Genomic DNA, 16,182 nt, shown 5'->3' with positions numbered 1-16,182 from the left:
AGCAACTCTTTTCGCACCACAATGTTCCTAAACTTTTCGAAAGCTTTACATAAGTGATTACTGCAAATAAAATTAGGCAAAGCTACAGATATGCTGCCTAAAATAATTTTATTGTATCGCTTGTTGCGCTTTTATGTGGAGACTTGCTCAAAGTGGTGACTTTTTAATATAAGCAATATTTATTGGCTTTAGTACATACATCGACAATGTTATAGCCTGCTGCTACAAAGGAGTGCTACTAGATCAATTATCTTATAGCCTGCTGCTACAAGAAAATCCTGCTACATTGACTATCTTTCAGCCTACTTCTACAAGGAAGTGCTGCTACATTAACTGAGGATTTGGTATAGGGCATCAACCTTTTTCTTTTATTATTTCAAATAAAATTTCTGTTTAAAAACTCTCCACCAACTAGAGCGCAACAAGCGGAAAAATAAAATCATTTTTGAGCGCTAAACTGTAGCTTTATCTAAAACTACATTATATTTGTTTAGATCTTGTATCTTTTACCTAAGTTTACCCATAGTTTTTCATTGCCCTGTAGGACAATGATTTTTTACACAGTCTGTGTCACATGTCTTAAATAAAATAAAAAATAAATTTTGGCATTCCGGCCTGAAATATTATAATTCTGGCCGGAACCGGGATGACCTCAAAGTCACAAATTCCGGCCGGAACGGAATTCCGGTACATCCCTAATTAGTAGTAAAAATAATTGGTTCAATGAAAGTTAAATTTTGCTTTAGCGGCACTTTTTTTTTAGCGGCCCGAAGATTTGTCACTTGAGCCAAACCGCGACCAAAACTGTGCAGTTGTATGATTGTTTTTAATTTTTTTTTTTACGTAAAATAACAATAGCATAAGGCGCGGAGTAAATAGTAATTGAAAAACAATTGTTTAAACAGTAAATAATAATGACACAATAGTAATAATATACATAGTAATAATGACACAAATAATAATGATAATTATATAGTCTGCAGTGAAAGCATTTGTTGATTGTTTAAATTGTTGTCAGAAGGCAACGGACATAGCAGCAATCTGACCTTATTTATAAATAAACCGATAAGCGTTAAATATCCAAGAAATATACAAAGAGCGCTTATTAATAACTCACTTAAAAAAAGTTCCTTTTCGGAAGTAAGATAGTATGATGGTAGGAATACACCCCATATAAGGCAACTAATATACATTGTGACACCAATATGTTGAGCTTCATTGTTGTTTTTTGGAAAATGTCGTATTCTGAATGCATTAAAAGTGCACAGACCCATAGTAACAACACTTATTAATAAATTTACCAGTAACGACACAAAGTTTGTCATACTGTTGCACTGAAAAATATTGAAATCTTTATTGGGCAATATAACAAAATTAGGATTAGGCAAATTTAAAACAAAACGCAGAATAGAAATCAGAATTTGAACAAAAACTAGGCCAAACACAACAAACGCTTGAAATATTGGATGTGATGCGGGCTTAGATACAGAGGTTTTTCCACAGACAAATGATTTGTATATCTGATGCGTTCGAGAAAATAACGGTGTATAACACATTAAAAACCCCATACCAGGCAATAATTCTCTGAAAACACATGATATTGTTGAAGGGCGAATCATATAAGCAATAGGGCAGCAAAACAATATCTTGATACCGACTAAAATTAGGCAATTTAAATTTCGTCCTGAGCAACTAACAATGCGGTTACTTTTAAAAATAATGAATAGACCAGTTACACCTAAAACTAAACATAGACCAACAACAATCAGCACTATATATATAAAAAAAAATTTGCCACACGCACCAGTAAAAGAAGCTTCTATTTCTGGTATAGTTTTGCATTTATTAAACTCTACTTTTTCTTTTTTGCCACATGGGACACATGAATCATTATGGGAAATACTATCATCTTGGCATTTCTGACATTTCCAGCAACACATTGACTTTTGTGAACTTGTTTCTTTAATTCTGATTTCACCTAAAGGACACGGATCACTACACAATATAGTAGGAACTAAAGATAGAATATCATCAGTTACAAATGTAAACTTGGGCCGAGTACTACAAAGAACTTCTTCAGGTAATGAATTCAAAATGGGTCGATATAATTCCCAACTTCCTCTTAATACATTTTTATACTTTTCTTCAGTGAATAAGAACTGATGAATATTGTACTTTATCGTTCTGTTAATTCTTATGAATGGAGTTTTAAAATCATCTAAAGTACCATCTGAGTAAGATAACCAGTTTAAAACTTTCCGAACATATTCTGAGTAAGTATCACGTTCATTTGCTTTTAAAAAACACTCTTTAAAGTCTTTCATATAAACCTTACGAATGTTGCATATATGATTAATGAGAAGCTCAAGAGAGTCAGCAATTGCATATACAGCATAAATGACGGTATGAACTGGAGTTTGAGAATAATAACCTACTCCTTCAGAAAAACGCTCTTCCCCTATAAAATAAATTTAAATATTATAAAAACGATAGATAAATTTAATAGAATTTATACTTATTATCAAATTAATGTAGTTTTTTTATCCATAAAATGACACTAGCAAGCATAACGTACACTTTTAATTTAAGTATTTTGATGCTTATTTCAAATGAGAATGTTTTTTAATAAGTTGCGGAACCTGGGAATAAAAAACTCTAAAAAGTTATTACCTAGCTTACCAAATGTAGAACAAAGAGTTATCAGAATGTTTTAATTCACTATTTCATTCTTAAAAAAATAATTTATTGATACAATTCAAATTTACATCAAAGTTATAATTTTGTGAAGCTTTTACACTCTCCAAAATAAAGGGGGGTTGCTAATTTTGCTTAGTTGTAACTTTTGAGTCCTAAAAGATTTGTTAATGAAATTTGAAACCTGTCGACGAATTTTGATTAAGTACAAAATCGTTGATTAAAATCTTTTTTTAACTCATTGCCCCAAAATTTGAGGAGGTTCAGTGATAACCTTTTGTGGTATTTTGTTACCAGGTTCCAATCAACGTAATTTTTTAAAAAACATTCTAATTTGACGCAAGTAACGTCATATTTTAGTTTAGGCTATGCTTGCAAGTGTCATATCTCCATGCATCAATAAAATCTTGGGTACGGGTTGTTCGGACCCATTTATTGTGGTCAAAAGTGACTTTTATGGTAACAAAAATTCTCTTTCATGTACATTTAGGCGACATTTTAATACCGTCTAAAAATTAAAGCAGTTAAAATAATTAAATAAAAAAAGGAGATCAAGTTTTATCGTTTTTAAAAAACCGCAATAATTACGACTCGAAAGTTTTTTAAATTAATCATATTTTGATTTCAAATTGTTTTTTTAATTTTTAATACTTTTAAAACATGCGAGCAGTGTTGCATTAGTATATATATATATATATATATATATATATATATATATATATATATATATATATATATATATATATATATATATATATATATATATATATATATATATACATATATATATATATATATGTATATATATATATATATATATATATATATATATATGCGGCAGTGATGTAGTGGTAGAGCGCTTGCTTCATATGCGAGAGGTTGCGAGTTCGATTTCCACCACGTCCCTGGTAGTACCGCGCTCAACTTGTTTCTCCGCGCAGCGGCCTTGTTTGTCAAGGTTCGTGTTTCGGAGTTATAGAGTTGGGAGAGGGTTATAACCACAAGTAGCCTCCTCATCTATAGTGGCCTTCCTGGTCTTGGGGAGGTAAATTACAAAAATAATATATATATATTTTTATATATATATAATTATATATATATATATATATATATATATATATATATATATATATATATATATATATATATATATATATATATATATATATATATATATATATATGTTTATATATATAGATATATATAAAATTATATATATATATATATCTCTTTATATATATATATATATCTCTTTATATATATATATATATATATCTCTTTATATATATATATATATATATATATATATATATATATATATATATATATATATATATATATATATATATATATATATATATATATATATATATATATATATATATATATATATATATATATATATATATATATAGATATACACACAATCGAAAATTACTTTAGTATGACGACAAACATCAAAAATACTAATATTTGTAAAAAAAAAACCTTATGTAATAAAATATATTTCTTCAGTTAAAATTTTTGTCACAGTAAATAAATGCTTGTATAGTACTCCACAGTACATGCTTGGATAGTACTCCAATAACAACGTTAACAATGTATTTAACTAGAAGCATCAGTAGTTTCATCAATTGACAGTAACAAATAACAGTTGCTAATTTTTTTTATTGGTTTTAATGCAAGATTTATATATTTAACATGAGTTTGGCGAAGAGCGGATTCAGAAGGTATTTTTTTCGCCGTATCTTGTCGCAAGAAATCTTTAATATTTTTGTTACGTGTTTCAGGTAGCGGTATATCAGCAACTACATAAGCGCGAGACAAGTCGTAAGAACATTGCAAACATCTAATAGAACAGCTCGTCTGTGTTAAAGTTGCTGCTGGCTTAATAACATTTCTTTCCAAGATTTTAATTTGTTCCGCAATTCGGAGGCTAACAGTAGTCATTTTTTCTGCTGAAACAGGTTTATCGCACAATTTGCAAAATAAAGTTTTACCAATAATCTTAAAATCAGGATATTCTCTCACAACCTGGTATATATGTCAATTCACTTGATATGTAATGACTTACTTTTGGCATACCTAACAAATCTATCTATATCATTATATAAATTTCTTGAAAATGTTAAAATAAAAACACAAACTTTATTTAAATCAAATTTAAAAATACCAATGGTCATTAATCATATTTTTTTCGGCATTTACTTTTATAAATTTATATATTTATTTTACTTATTTATTTATTTCTACAGCATAGATATTACAAATATTTGCAGAGTTGGATCATTGTAATCCTATTATAGTAGCAATTAATTAATTATTTGTTGCGCGATAAGGCATCGTATTTTTTCTTGACTTCATCAAGAAATCATCAACTGTTTTTGATGTTACTAAGTTATTTGGTGAAATGCTTCAGTATTGCACTATTTTGTTGCTGAAGAAATTTTCGCGGTAACTGTGTTTTATTACTCTCTGTAACTCCGTTTATTTAATGTGTTTATATACTTGCTGAAGAAATTTTGCGCTAACTGTGTTTATTTACTCTCTGTACTCTTTGTGTCGTTCTCATCTGATATTTGAAGATGGATTTTTTAGTGTTAAAGAACAAGTTTTTGAGTTTGAACACTAATTTAATTTGTTTAAACAAGTTTTTATTTTAAAATATCGGATAAAGTCGCCTCTAATTCTTCTGGTTTCAAGACTTTCTAACCTTAAGCTTGATAAACAATTTTTATATGAATTGTGCTTGAGATCTGGTACAAGCTTTGTAGCTCTTTGATAAGCATTTTTAAGTTATTTTATTATATTTTTTAAATGTGGATTTGAAACTGGTGCATAAAATTCTAATTCAGGTCTAACATAAATTGTATATCGTTTAGTATATACAATTTATGTTTAGATTCAGCCAACCAGAATTTAATCGTCCGTTTTAGTGTACCTAGTTTTGATTAATCCATATTGGTTATCGTTGTGATGTGGTCTTTCCATTTTAGATTATTGCTTATGTTGATACCTAGTTCTCGTTTCTGTGTTGTATTTATTTATTTATTTATTCATTTTTTCGTAGTTCATCTCCCCAAGGCCAAGAAGGCCCCTACTACTTAAACTTATTTGAATTGGTACTGTAAACTTAATTAATGTAACATATTTTGTTATTTAAATGCATGCTCCGATTTTTTACCAACTCAACTAGTTTAATTGAGATCATCTTGCAACATTTTTTGAACTTTTTGACTTTTGATTACGGCAATTAACTTACTGTCATCTTTAAATAGCTTGCAGGTATTGTGAACTAGAGCAGGCATTTCATTAATAAATAGAATTTCATTAATAAATTGAATAGAAGCGGCGATAAAACTTCGTCTTATGGTGCTCCAGTTAGCACTGGGAGCCATTCAGATTATTACATCTAATGAATCGAGTAAATTTGTGATTACTGATTTACCTGGAGTAAATCCATGTTGTTATTTAGTTATGCAAGTTTAAGCAACTTGTTTTATCATCTTTTATTAGTTTTTGCATTACTTTACTTATAACTGATGATGAAATAGGTCGATAATTTGTTAGATCTTTTTCTTCACGTTTTTTTTCAGAATCGGAGTGATGTTGGTTTGTTTCCGTAGTTGTGGTGTAGTCCCAGTGTTGTATGCTTTGATAAATAGCAACATAAGTGTTACGCTAAGACCAGAACTGCAGTTTTTTAAAATGTAAGGAGAAATATCATCCCAGCTGCTTTGTTTTTATCTAATAAGTTTAGTTTAAACATTTTAATAATGGAAACAGAACAGATGGATTTAAAGAATACTTTTTAATTTTTCTTGCTGATAAACCTTTTATTTAATCATTTTCTTGATCAGCCGATTTGCTTAATGATTCGGAAAATTGTTTGTTTAGACAATTAGCTATGTCAACGTATGTTTTTAAATTTATGTCTTCAACATTGATTAATGAGATAATTTTACTTTTTTTTATGGTCAGATGATTTTGGAGCTAATTTCATTAGGAAATATTTTTTTTTTTGATTAGCTATCTTTTTGATATTATTGTTGTGCCATTTGATTAATTTTATTGTTATTGATACATATTTTTTGTATATGAATATCGATTAGATTTTTATAAACTTTTACTAAACTGTTTATCTGTAATTTTTAGTAGACTATTTATCATTTTATTTATTTCTTGATTATTGAATAGTTGAAACCAATTGATGCTATTGAATGCTATATTTATATTTGAATAGTTATCTTTTTCGTACAATTTGACAATTGTTTGAGTTTTTTGTATGGTGTGTGAGTCATTTAGGTAAAAGTCCCAGGGCAGTGTTGAATGGAGGTTGTTCTTTTTTGGCTGAGATATTGGATCATTAGCGTTAATTGTATAGATTTTTTTTTGGTCATTTGTAATCACTAGATGTTGTTGTTTAGAATTGGGTTCTAGCACTGATTGTCCTAAGAAATTTGAATTGAGAATGTCTAGAAATTCTATTCTAGATATAGGTGAACAGTTTGATCCCGTAATATGTCTGAATAGTTGATGCCCCGTAATATGTCTGAATAGTTGAAATACCCTGCTTTTAAGAGATTTAAGAAATGTTTTTAGCTAAGTAGTTTAGGTAGCTGTTGTAATGGGATTGTTAATGGCAGTATTTCTTTTGTGATCTGAGTGTGGCGGTCGGTAGATGCAACTGATAAAGATGGATTCTGCTTTAGTTTTGATTTCATAACAGATAGATTTAATTATAGAACTATTTAGTTGTTCAATATTTATTTCTTGGGATGGAATTGCTTTCTTATGTAGATTACTTTACCTCACCATTTTTTACTAGTTCGATCTTTATTGTAATGAGTGTACCCAGTGGGCACGCGTCGTCCGTGGGATGACCGACAGATGTCCTCAGAACAACGTAAGCTCATTGGGTAGTTAGGCAGGAAGTTAACAAAATTTCCATCATACCAGGATTCAATTATGCATATGATATGTGATTGGTTTTGTTTACTTAGTATCAATTGAAATTCATCCCATTTGTTAGTTAGTGAAGTTGTTTTTTTTTGTTCATTTTATTACATTTTTAATAAGCATTTCGTTACAATATATATATATATATATATATATATATATATATATATATATATATATATATATATATATATATATATATATATATATATATATATATATATATATAAAATGATCGTTATTAAATAATAAAAGAACGCGGGAATTCGTAGAAGACCATACGGTCTTGTAGTCTATGAAATGATCGTGTTAAAATTTATACGATATTTAAAAGATAAAAAATAAGCTAAGGAAGTAAGAAACTTAAAATATTCCGTTACAAATATAAGATACATTATTACATACTGCAGTTGTTAATGATACATATATAATTTTTATAAATTAACGGCTTAATAGAGGGTAAAAAGGAAGATCACTAAAAATGTATCAAAAGTATATTGTTAAATCTTCGATTGTAAAAATGAGTTCTTTAAGCTTTCGTTTTAAAAAAAAGTAGTTACTTTGATAAATAAAATCCTCAGTAAAATTTTTATAAACTATTTTATTCTATAAGAATGGTCCGCAATAATCAATACAAAATTTAAAAAGATTTGTTTGATAAATGGGCTGCCTAATAAAATTATCATTGCGTAAAATATATGTATTATCTTTTGATGAATACAAATTATAAAAACGGGGATGAATTGGTTTTACATTTAAACATAAAGCACAGAATATTAATAATGTTAAGCTCGTATATATTTAAAACTTTCATTTCAAATAATAGAGGCTTGGCATGAGTATAACGGTCTTTAAAATTTATAAGACGTGCTACAAACTTCTGCTGACAATAAAGAAGTTTAAGTTAATTTTTCTTTGTACTACCCAAAGCAATGTTTGCATAGTTTATGTTACAACGGATAAATGAGTAATATAATTGTACTAAAGTATGTTTATTTAGAACATTTCTTGCTTTGTTCAATATTCCTATACTTTTTGAAATTTTACCTACTTTCTCACACTGATCTTATTCGTTTCACCGCGAGTTTTAATGCGCTATTAATGTTTTTTTATGAAAATAGTATGATTTGAAATAGGAATTTGAAAATGAAGCCAGGTTAGTTTTTAACTTGATTTTTCCATGTAAGATTTATATCTATACAAACACCTAGAAAGCTGGTTACTGTTACTTGTTTAATTTGTATGTTCTCAATAACAAGATGAGGCGAGTTAATTGGCTGTTCATATTTTTTGATAAAAAGATGGAAAAGAATCCATTTAGTTTTATCAATTTTTAGAGATAATTTGTTAGTCTTAAACCAGTCAGATATTTTGATTAACTCGATGTTCACGCAATGAAATAGAGAAGGAATGCTTTTGAGTGACGTAAATAAATCAGTGTCATCGGCATACATAATTGTAATTAAATCCGTGGCTCAGTTGTATCAAACGCTATCGCTAAATTTATAAATCTTCCTTATGTGAGTTTAGAATCATTAAATGACTCTGATATCCTTCTTGTGAGCTAAATAATAGCATGCTCCGTTAAACTTTTTTAAATTCATATTGCATTTTATATAATTAGTTTGATAAAAGGTGATTGTAATATTCTGTTGTCGAAGTTCTTTCCAAAATTTTAGAAAAAACAGAGAAGATAGAAATTGGACGTTAGTGTCTTACATTAGGTTTTTCTTTTTCTTTAATTATAGGAATAACTTTTGCTATTTTTAAATCATCAGAAAAAACTCTCTGATTAATAGGGCATTTAAAAAATTTGGAAAAGCAAGTCTTTTAAAACGTCAAAAGAGTTTATAATAACATTCCCATGACATCATCTGGACTAACTGCTTTTTTTGACTTAAACAATTTAAAAGCATTTTCAAACTTTTCAAAAGACAAATCAAAAATATTTAGATAAGAGTTTAGAGGATTATATGTTGCCTTAATTAATTTTTTAGGGCTTGGAATTTTTTTGGCTAGGCTTGGTCCTGCAGATACAAATTATTTATTAAATTTGGAAGCAATTGTTTTTTGATCAATTGTTTTTTGATCATCTACTTTAATAACTGAGTTTAATAACTAATAATAATCATCAACTTTAATAACAGTATTTGAATAGAAGCAATTTAATTTATTTAATGTTTAAATTCCTGAATTAAATGAGTAAGGTTTAGATATTTTTGATTTTTTTTTAAGTTCGCCTGAACGGATCCCTCAATAAATTCTTTTCCGCTGAGTTCATTGTAACGTTGCCTCCCATTTCTTTTAAGAATTTTATGAGTAAGAACTGCATTTCTTGTGTTTCTGATTTTTCTTAATTCTTTGTCAAATTGTTGTTCATTTTCAGTTTTGTCCTTGTTAATGTAAGATATCGATTTCTTTTAATTTTTTTGAATAATTAATTACTAACATTTTAGTGTCTATGCTGTCCAATTCGATTAAGGTCATGTCTATACGTCCTTCTGATTCTTTTTTTGTTGCTGTTGATAAACGTATTATTCTTTTTGTAGTGTTTAATGAAAGATTGGCACTAATCGCTTTTAGCATTATTTCGATTTTTTGTTTGTCATTTTATATGGCTGTATTTTTATCTTCACTTGGTGATTCGGTAATACTGTTGACAATAATATTGTTTTCAATTTTCGTTTTGGTATTGAATTCCATAGTAATTTTAGCCATTATTAAAACTTTTAGTTTCTTTTGGTTTTGGTATATTTTGTCTTGTTGCTTCTTCTGATTTAAGTTTATCAATCTCAAGACACTTCGCATCATTTTCTGCTTCTAATCAACTAACTCTTGTAACAAGAGTTGAAACTAGTGGCGATAGTTTTCCACACCAAGTATGCAGTTGCTTAGTCACTTTAGCAATCTGTGGCCAGTTTTCTTATCAAAGGGAATCCATTTTATTTGAATAAATATATTGCTCATACTACCAAGCGGTATTACCAGTAACACTTGGTAATATGAGCACTTTAAATTAGCTCAAAAAAATTACATTAATTAAGTAAAAAAACACCAACCTGACAATAAGAACTATTTTTTGGAATATAATGATTCATTATCAACAAAACTTATCATTAAAAAATCAAGTTTTAAATCACTTTTGTTGAAAAAATACTACCATGTTTTCCGCAAAAAAAAATAAAAAAAATATTTCGTTATTTTTTCAATTTTATTATTTCAAACTTTTGAACGATAAAAATTCAGAACTTTTGAATTTAGATTACAGAAAAATATTTTGTATTATTAAAATAATACAAATTTTTACTAAGTTTTGTATGCTCATATTACACAAAAATGACATCTTTAACTGAAGTCAAAACTAAACGTTTTTATGCATTGTTTTTCAAAAAAAAGTGGAAAGGATTTCTAGGTAACATATTTTTCATGAAAAAATGAATTTCATCATTTTAGCACCAAAATTTCGCGCCACAGATTTATTCATGCGTGATGATATTATTTTAACAACGCAAAAAATTTAACGGCGTTTTAATTAGATGATAGCCGCTAATTACTGCATATAAATTTACGCTAATTGCGTAAAACTGATTGTTGTGATCGCCACATAAAGTTGATTCAAAAAATACAAAGCAACTTTAACTTAACTGCTTACATTTAAGAAATGTAAGCAGTTAAGTATGCTCATATTACCAAGGTGCTCATATTACCCTAATCTACCTTATATAAAATATTGTAACATATTGTATATTTATAATACATAGTAAATATAATTTATATGTATACATGACTTTTTATATATAATGCATACATGTATATGTACATATGTTACACATATATGCGTATATATTCAAATTCTTATGCTGTCTGCCTTAGCCCCTAAATTTTTGTTTAAGCTCCCCACCCTCACTTTCTTGACCTTCCTTCGTCACTGTATATATATGTTTATATATGTATATATAATAGAGATGTGCCGGGTACCCGGTTCGGACCCGGCAAATCGGCTGTTTTACCGGGTACCTGGCATTGGCCATTTGTTGCAGTACAAGGCACCGGGTATCTTCTTTTTTATCTTAAATTGATTTTTTTTTAGTTTTTACCAATAAACTTCCACCAATAAACTTCTTGATATAATTCTAAGAGCGTTATGTAGTCGATAATAAAGTTCTATTAACTTAAGATATTTTTCAATATATTTTTGCAAAAAAATTTATACGGATACAAAAACTGTTACGCTAAACAAAATAATTTGATAATACGAATAAAATGAATGGGGGTAAAAAATATTTAATAGCTTCTTTTTATTCTGTTAGAACACAAGATAATTTTTCTTTCGAATGCTGTTAGCGCTTTTCATTTGTATCAAGCACAAATCATAAAAGTAGAGATAAGGTAAATATTTTACATATTTTTTATATTTTAATTTTTAGCGTATTATTAAAAAAATTATCGTTTTATATAAAATAATCGAAAACGTATTATATCAAACGTATTTCATTATCTTTATAAAAATTTTATTTGAAAGAAAAATTATGAATAAAAAAAGTATAGCTTAGAAGTTTTTTGATATAAGCACGACTCCTCATATGACCAAGTGTAAACGTAACTAAACTATGTGATAGTTTAGTTACGAGAGGAGGAAAATCTTTAAAGTCTTATGGAAATACAGCAATGGTAAAACATTTGCGTTTAAAGCACTTCAAAGAATTTAAACTTGCGGGGAAAAAAAAGGTTGAATCATTTCCGTTTATTTCTGAAACCTCAGTTGCTTCTACCACCAATACAGTACAAAGTAACATTATTCAGGCTTCAAACAAAAAAAAGCTATGGAATATTGATGACCACAGATCTATTCGAATCCATAAAATATTAGGAAAACTTATCACATTGGATATTCAGCCATTTTCTATTGTTGAAGATACGGGATTTAATAAACTGATTAAAGATGCTTACCCCAATTACAAATTACCATGTAGAACATATTTCAGCCAGAACACACTACAGTCGAGAAAGTCTACCTTAATCACACTACAGTCGAGAAAGTCTACCTTTTTTTGCAATTCTTTGTCTCTCTTAATCTTTTACTTTCCCTAATAAAACTTTCAGTGGCGGAACTTCGAATTTTACCCCCTTCCACACAAAATATTATTTAGGCCCGAACCACCAGGAAACAAAAATAATTTTAAACTAAGTATAGTTATTAAAAAACTGTTGCACAACTTTTGAAAAAATTTAGGCCCCTACAACTCAGGCCCTTTACCCTGCGTTGCGGGGTTTCGCTAAATGGTAGTTCCGCCACATAACTTTTGGTTAGTTAGCGTTAAAAGCGTATTTTTCATCGCTAGAAATTTCACAAGTTTTTATTCCAACTTTTAAAGAAATGGACTTAGTGCCGAGTACCTGGAATTGGACTTTGTTTTTCAGCCGGGTACCCGGCATCGGAGACTCGGCATAAACTGGTTCCGGCACATCACTAATATATAAACGCTCGCTTATATAAACGAGAGGTTTCGAGTTCGATTCCCACCACGTCTCTGGTATTACGATGCTCAACTTGTTTCTTCGCGCAGCGAACTTGTTCGTCAAGGTTCGTGTTTCGGAGTTATTGAGTTGAGAGAGGGTTAAAACCACAATTAAGTAGCCTCCTTATTTGTAGTGGCCTTCTCGGCCTTGGGGAGGTGAATTAACAAAATAAAAATAATATATGTATAGTATGTATATATATATATATATATATATATATATATATATATATATATATATATATATATATATATATATATATATATATATATATATATATGTAAATTATGCTAGTGTATTTTACAAATAGAGTGCTCAATGTTCTTAAAGAACAGAGCAATAATAAATTAGTAAAAAACACTTATCTAACTTTTTTCTTCGACTTGAAGTTTCACCATTGCTGGATCATCAGGAAGAGTTACTAAATCTCAAAAAAAATTCAATTTATAGAAAAAAATATTTTACAGGAAGTTATAAATTATTATAAAAAATTTTTAATTACTATATTTTTTTGTTAACGGGAAGTTACAGAAAGTAATTATGAAATAATTTTCTTTGGAATGGGGATAGTTTAACTTGGTCATTTGTTTTTATAATTTTTTAAGAGGTATTTATTTTCGTGCCTGCATTTAGAAATTAATTCAGATTTTTTATTTAATAAATTTTCTTGATTTAAATGAGTAATTATTTCAAATTTTTCTTGCAAACATAGCATACACCTTTTGGAAAAAACTATGTATGCTATGTATGCTATGTTTGCAAGAAAAATTTGAAATAATTACTCATTTAAATCAAGAAAATTTATTAAATAAAAAATCTGAATTAATTTCTAAATGCAGGCACGAAAATAAATACCTCTTAAAAAATTATAAAAACAAATGACCAAATTAAACTATCCCCATTCCAAAGAAAATTATTTCATAATTACTTTCTGTAACTTCCCGTTAACAAAAAAATATAGTAATTAAAAATTTTTTATAATAATTTATAACTTCCTGTAAAATATTTTTTTCTATAAATTGAATTTTTTTTGAGATTTAGTAACTCTTCCTGATGATCCAGCAATGGTGAAACTTCAAGTCGAAGATAAAAGTTAGATAAGTGTTTTTTACTAATTTATATATATATATATATATATATATATATATATATATATATATATATATATATATATATATATATATATATATATATATATATATATATATATATATATATATATATATATATATATATATATATATATATGTATACGTAATTATAAGTTAAGCGTTAAAATAATTTTATTTTTTCGCTTGTTGCGCTCTCGTGTGGAGAATTCTCGAAGTGGTAACTTTTTAATATAAACGTACATAAATCATGTTATAAACGTAGTCACAGTGGAGTGTACATACATTGACTGACCTAAATAGAAATAGACGCAATAGGGTATACATACATCGACTGAGGGTTTAGATTTTAGAAGGCATTCTTTTATATAAAAGAAAATTAAATAAGGATTATAAATTAATTTAATTGAAAAAAAAAAATAATTAAACTAAGTTACATTAGATTTTTAGGTGAAATAGTCAAAATAATTAACAATTAATATATGCGTGCAAATAAAAAGTATAAGTCGTAATCGCGTACAAACAATGTCTATTTTAACTAAATATAGAGTGGAGTAATTGTTAAACGATACCTTTACTGTTTTAATTAATCGATGACAAAGTTACAAAAAAAAAAAAAAAAAAATTTTTAAGGTGGTTCACCGCTAAAAAAAATTCACCAAATTTCATAATTTAAATTAAAAAGTGTATCAGAGTATAACTTGAAAAAAATAAAAAACAGTAAGTGTCATTTTCCAACTATTTATTCCTAATTGTGAAAATATGTCAGTAAAAGGAAATTTTTAAAAACGATATTTTGGAAACCACAAAAAATTAGAGCTTAATATTTGGGAAAATTTTCATGCACATAAAATGAAGGGCCTGTACCAAAATCAATGCTACATTCTTAGTAAAAGATGTAACTTTTGATTTTTTTGGCAAAAACATCAAAATTTGGAGGGTTGGCTAATGAAATCAAATCGAAAAATGTCAATAATTCATTAAGTACATTGTTTTTGGCATTTTGCTACAGGCTCTCCGTTATTAAATGTAAAACATGCCCTAAAAATTTGAAACAAAAAGCTATAGCCATTAAAAAGTTAATATTTTTCAAAAATTACAAACTGTGCAAAAAAGCGAATGCTAAAAAACAACAATCAACATTTTATAACTAAAAAAAATTTTCAAAAACTTCCAGATGAGTAGGGTTTATAAGTTTCCAGTTGTTGTTCTTTATCTTGCCAACTCTTATTAATGGCTTTTAAATGCATTCTTCCACCTTTTTTTCTAAAGTGTCTTTTTTGTTCATACTGGTAATGCGTTTTTGATACCTACAAATTGAGGACACTGCAGATTTTCCAACATTCTCAAGATTGAGGTGACTCATTACTCTCTGAACACCAGCAGTACCCTCATAAAAATACAACACAGCTGAGTTCACTCCCAACTCAAACGAAGCTTTGTGATTAAATATGTTCTTTGGGCATCTAGACCATATAATACTGTTGAGTCCCTCATTAGAATTTTGTGTTTGACCATGAGTGCATTTTTTCAAATGTTTGTCATCACTTAGTTCATCAAACTCTTTCTTAATAATATCATATATCCATACTAGTAAATTAACTTTGGGTGTGTAATTGCTGCTACCTTCAGAGTTTCCTTTCTTCCACTTACATAAGCTATCAGGACCCACTGGACTTAATACGTGGCGATGAAACTGATCCGGAAAATTAGTGCAATGGTAAAGAACTGCGTGAATGTTCTTTTTTATTTGGTATACCTTTTCATTTTCACTTAAAGAATTATTAGCTGCAGTCTGTCGAATAGCCATACCAAAATAGTTTTGTATTCTAATAACTGCGCTTTCTATTTTATTTTTCTATTATTGTATTCTATTTCTACTATTGTATTCTATTAATTG

At 28.0% G+C, this 16,182-nt stretch overlaps 1 protein-coding gene across 1 annotated transcript in view; it reads right to left on the bottom strand.

Annotated features, from left to right (window-relative positions):
* Positions 1 to 896: 896 nt before the first annotated feature.
* The window catches only part of LOC136075140 (metabotropic glutamate receptor 3-like), a 55,564-nt gene continuing 40,278 nt past the window's right edge, over positions 897 to 16,182 (bottom strand). Inside the window, exon 7 of the mRNA XM_065787479.1 lies at positions 897 to 2,458. Coding sequence (XP_065643551.1) covers positions 969 to 2,458 — 1,490 coding nt within the window. The 3' untranslated portion in view covers positions 897 to 968. The remainder of the gene's footprint in view (positions 2,459 to 16,182) is intronic.

The sequence above is a fragment of the Hydra vulgaris genome, chromosome 01 (assembly GCF_038396675.1).
Source record: "Hydra vulgaris chromosome 01, alternate assembly HydraT2T_AEP".
Classification (NCBI taxonomy): domain Eukaryota; kingdom Metazoa; phylum Cnidaria; class Hydrozoa; order Anthoathecata; family Hydridae; genus Hydra; species Hydra vulgaris.
This window is presented reverse-complemented; position numbering and strand designations above follow the sequence as displayed.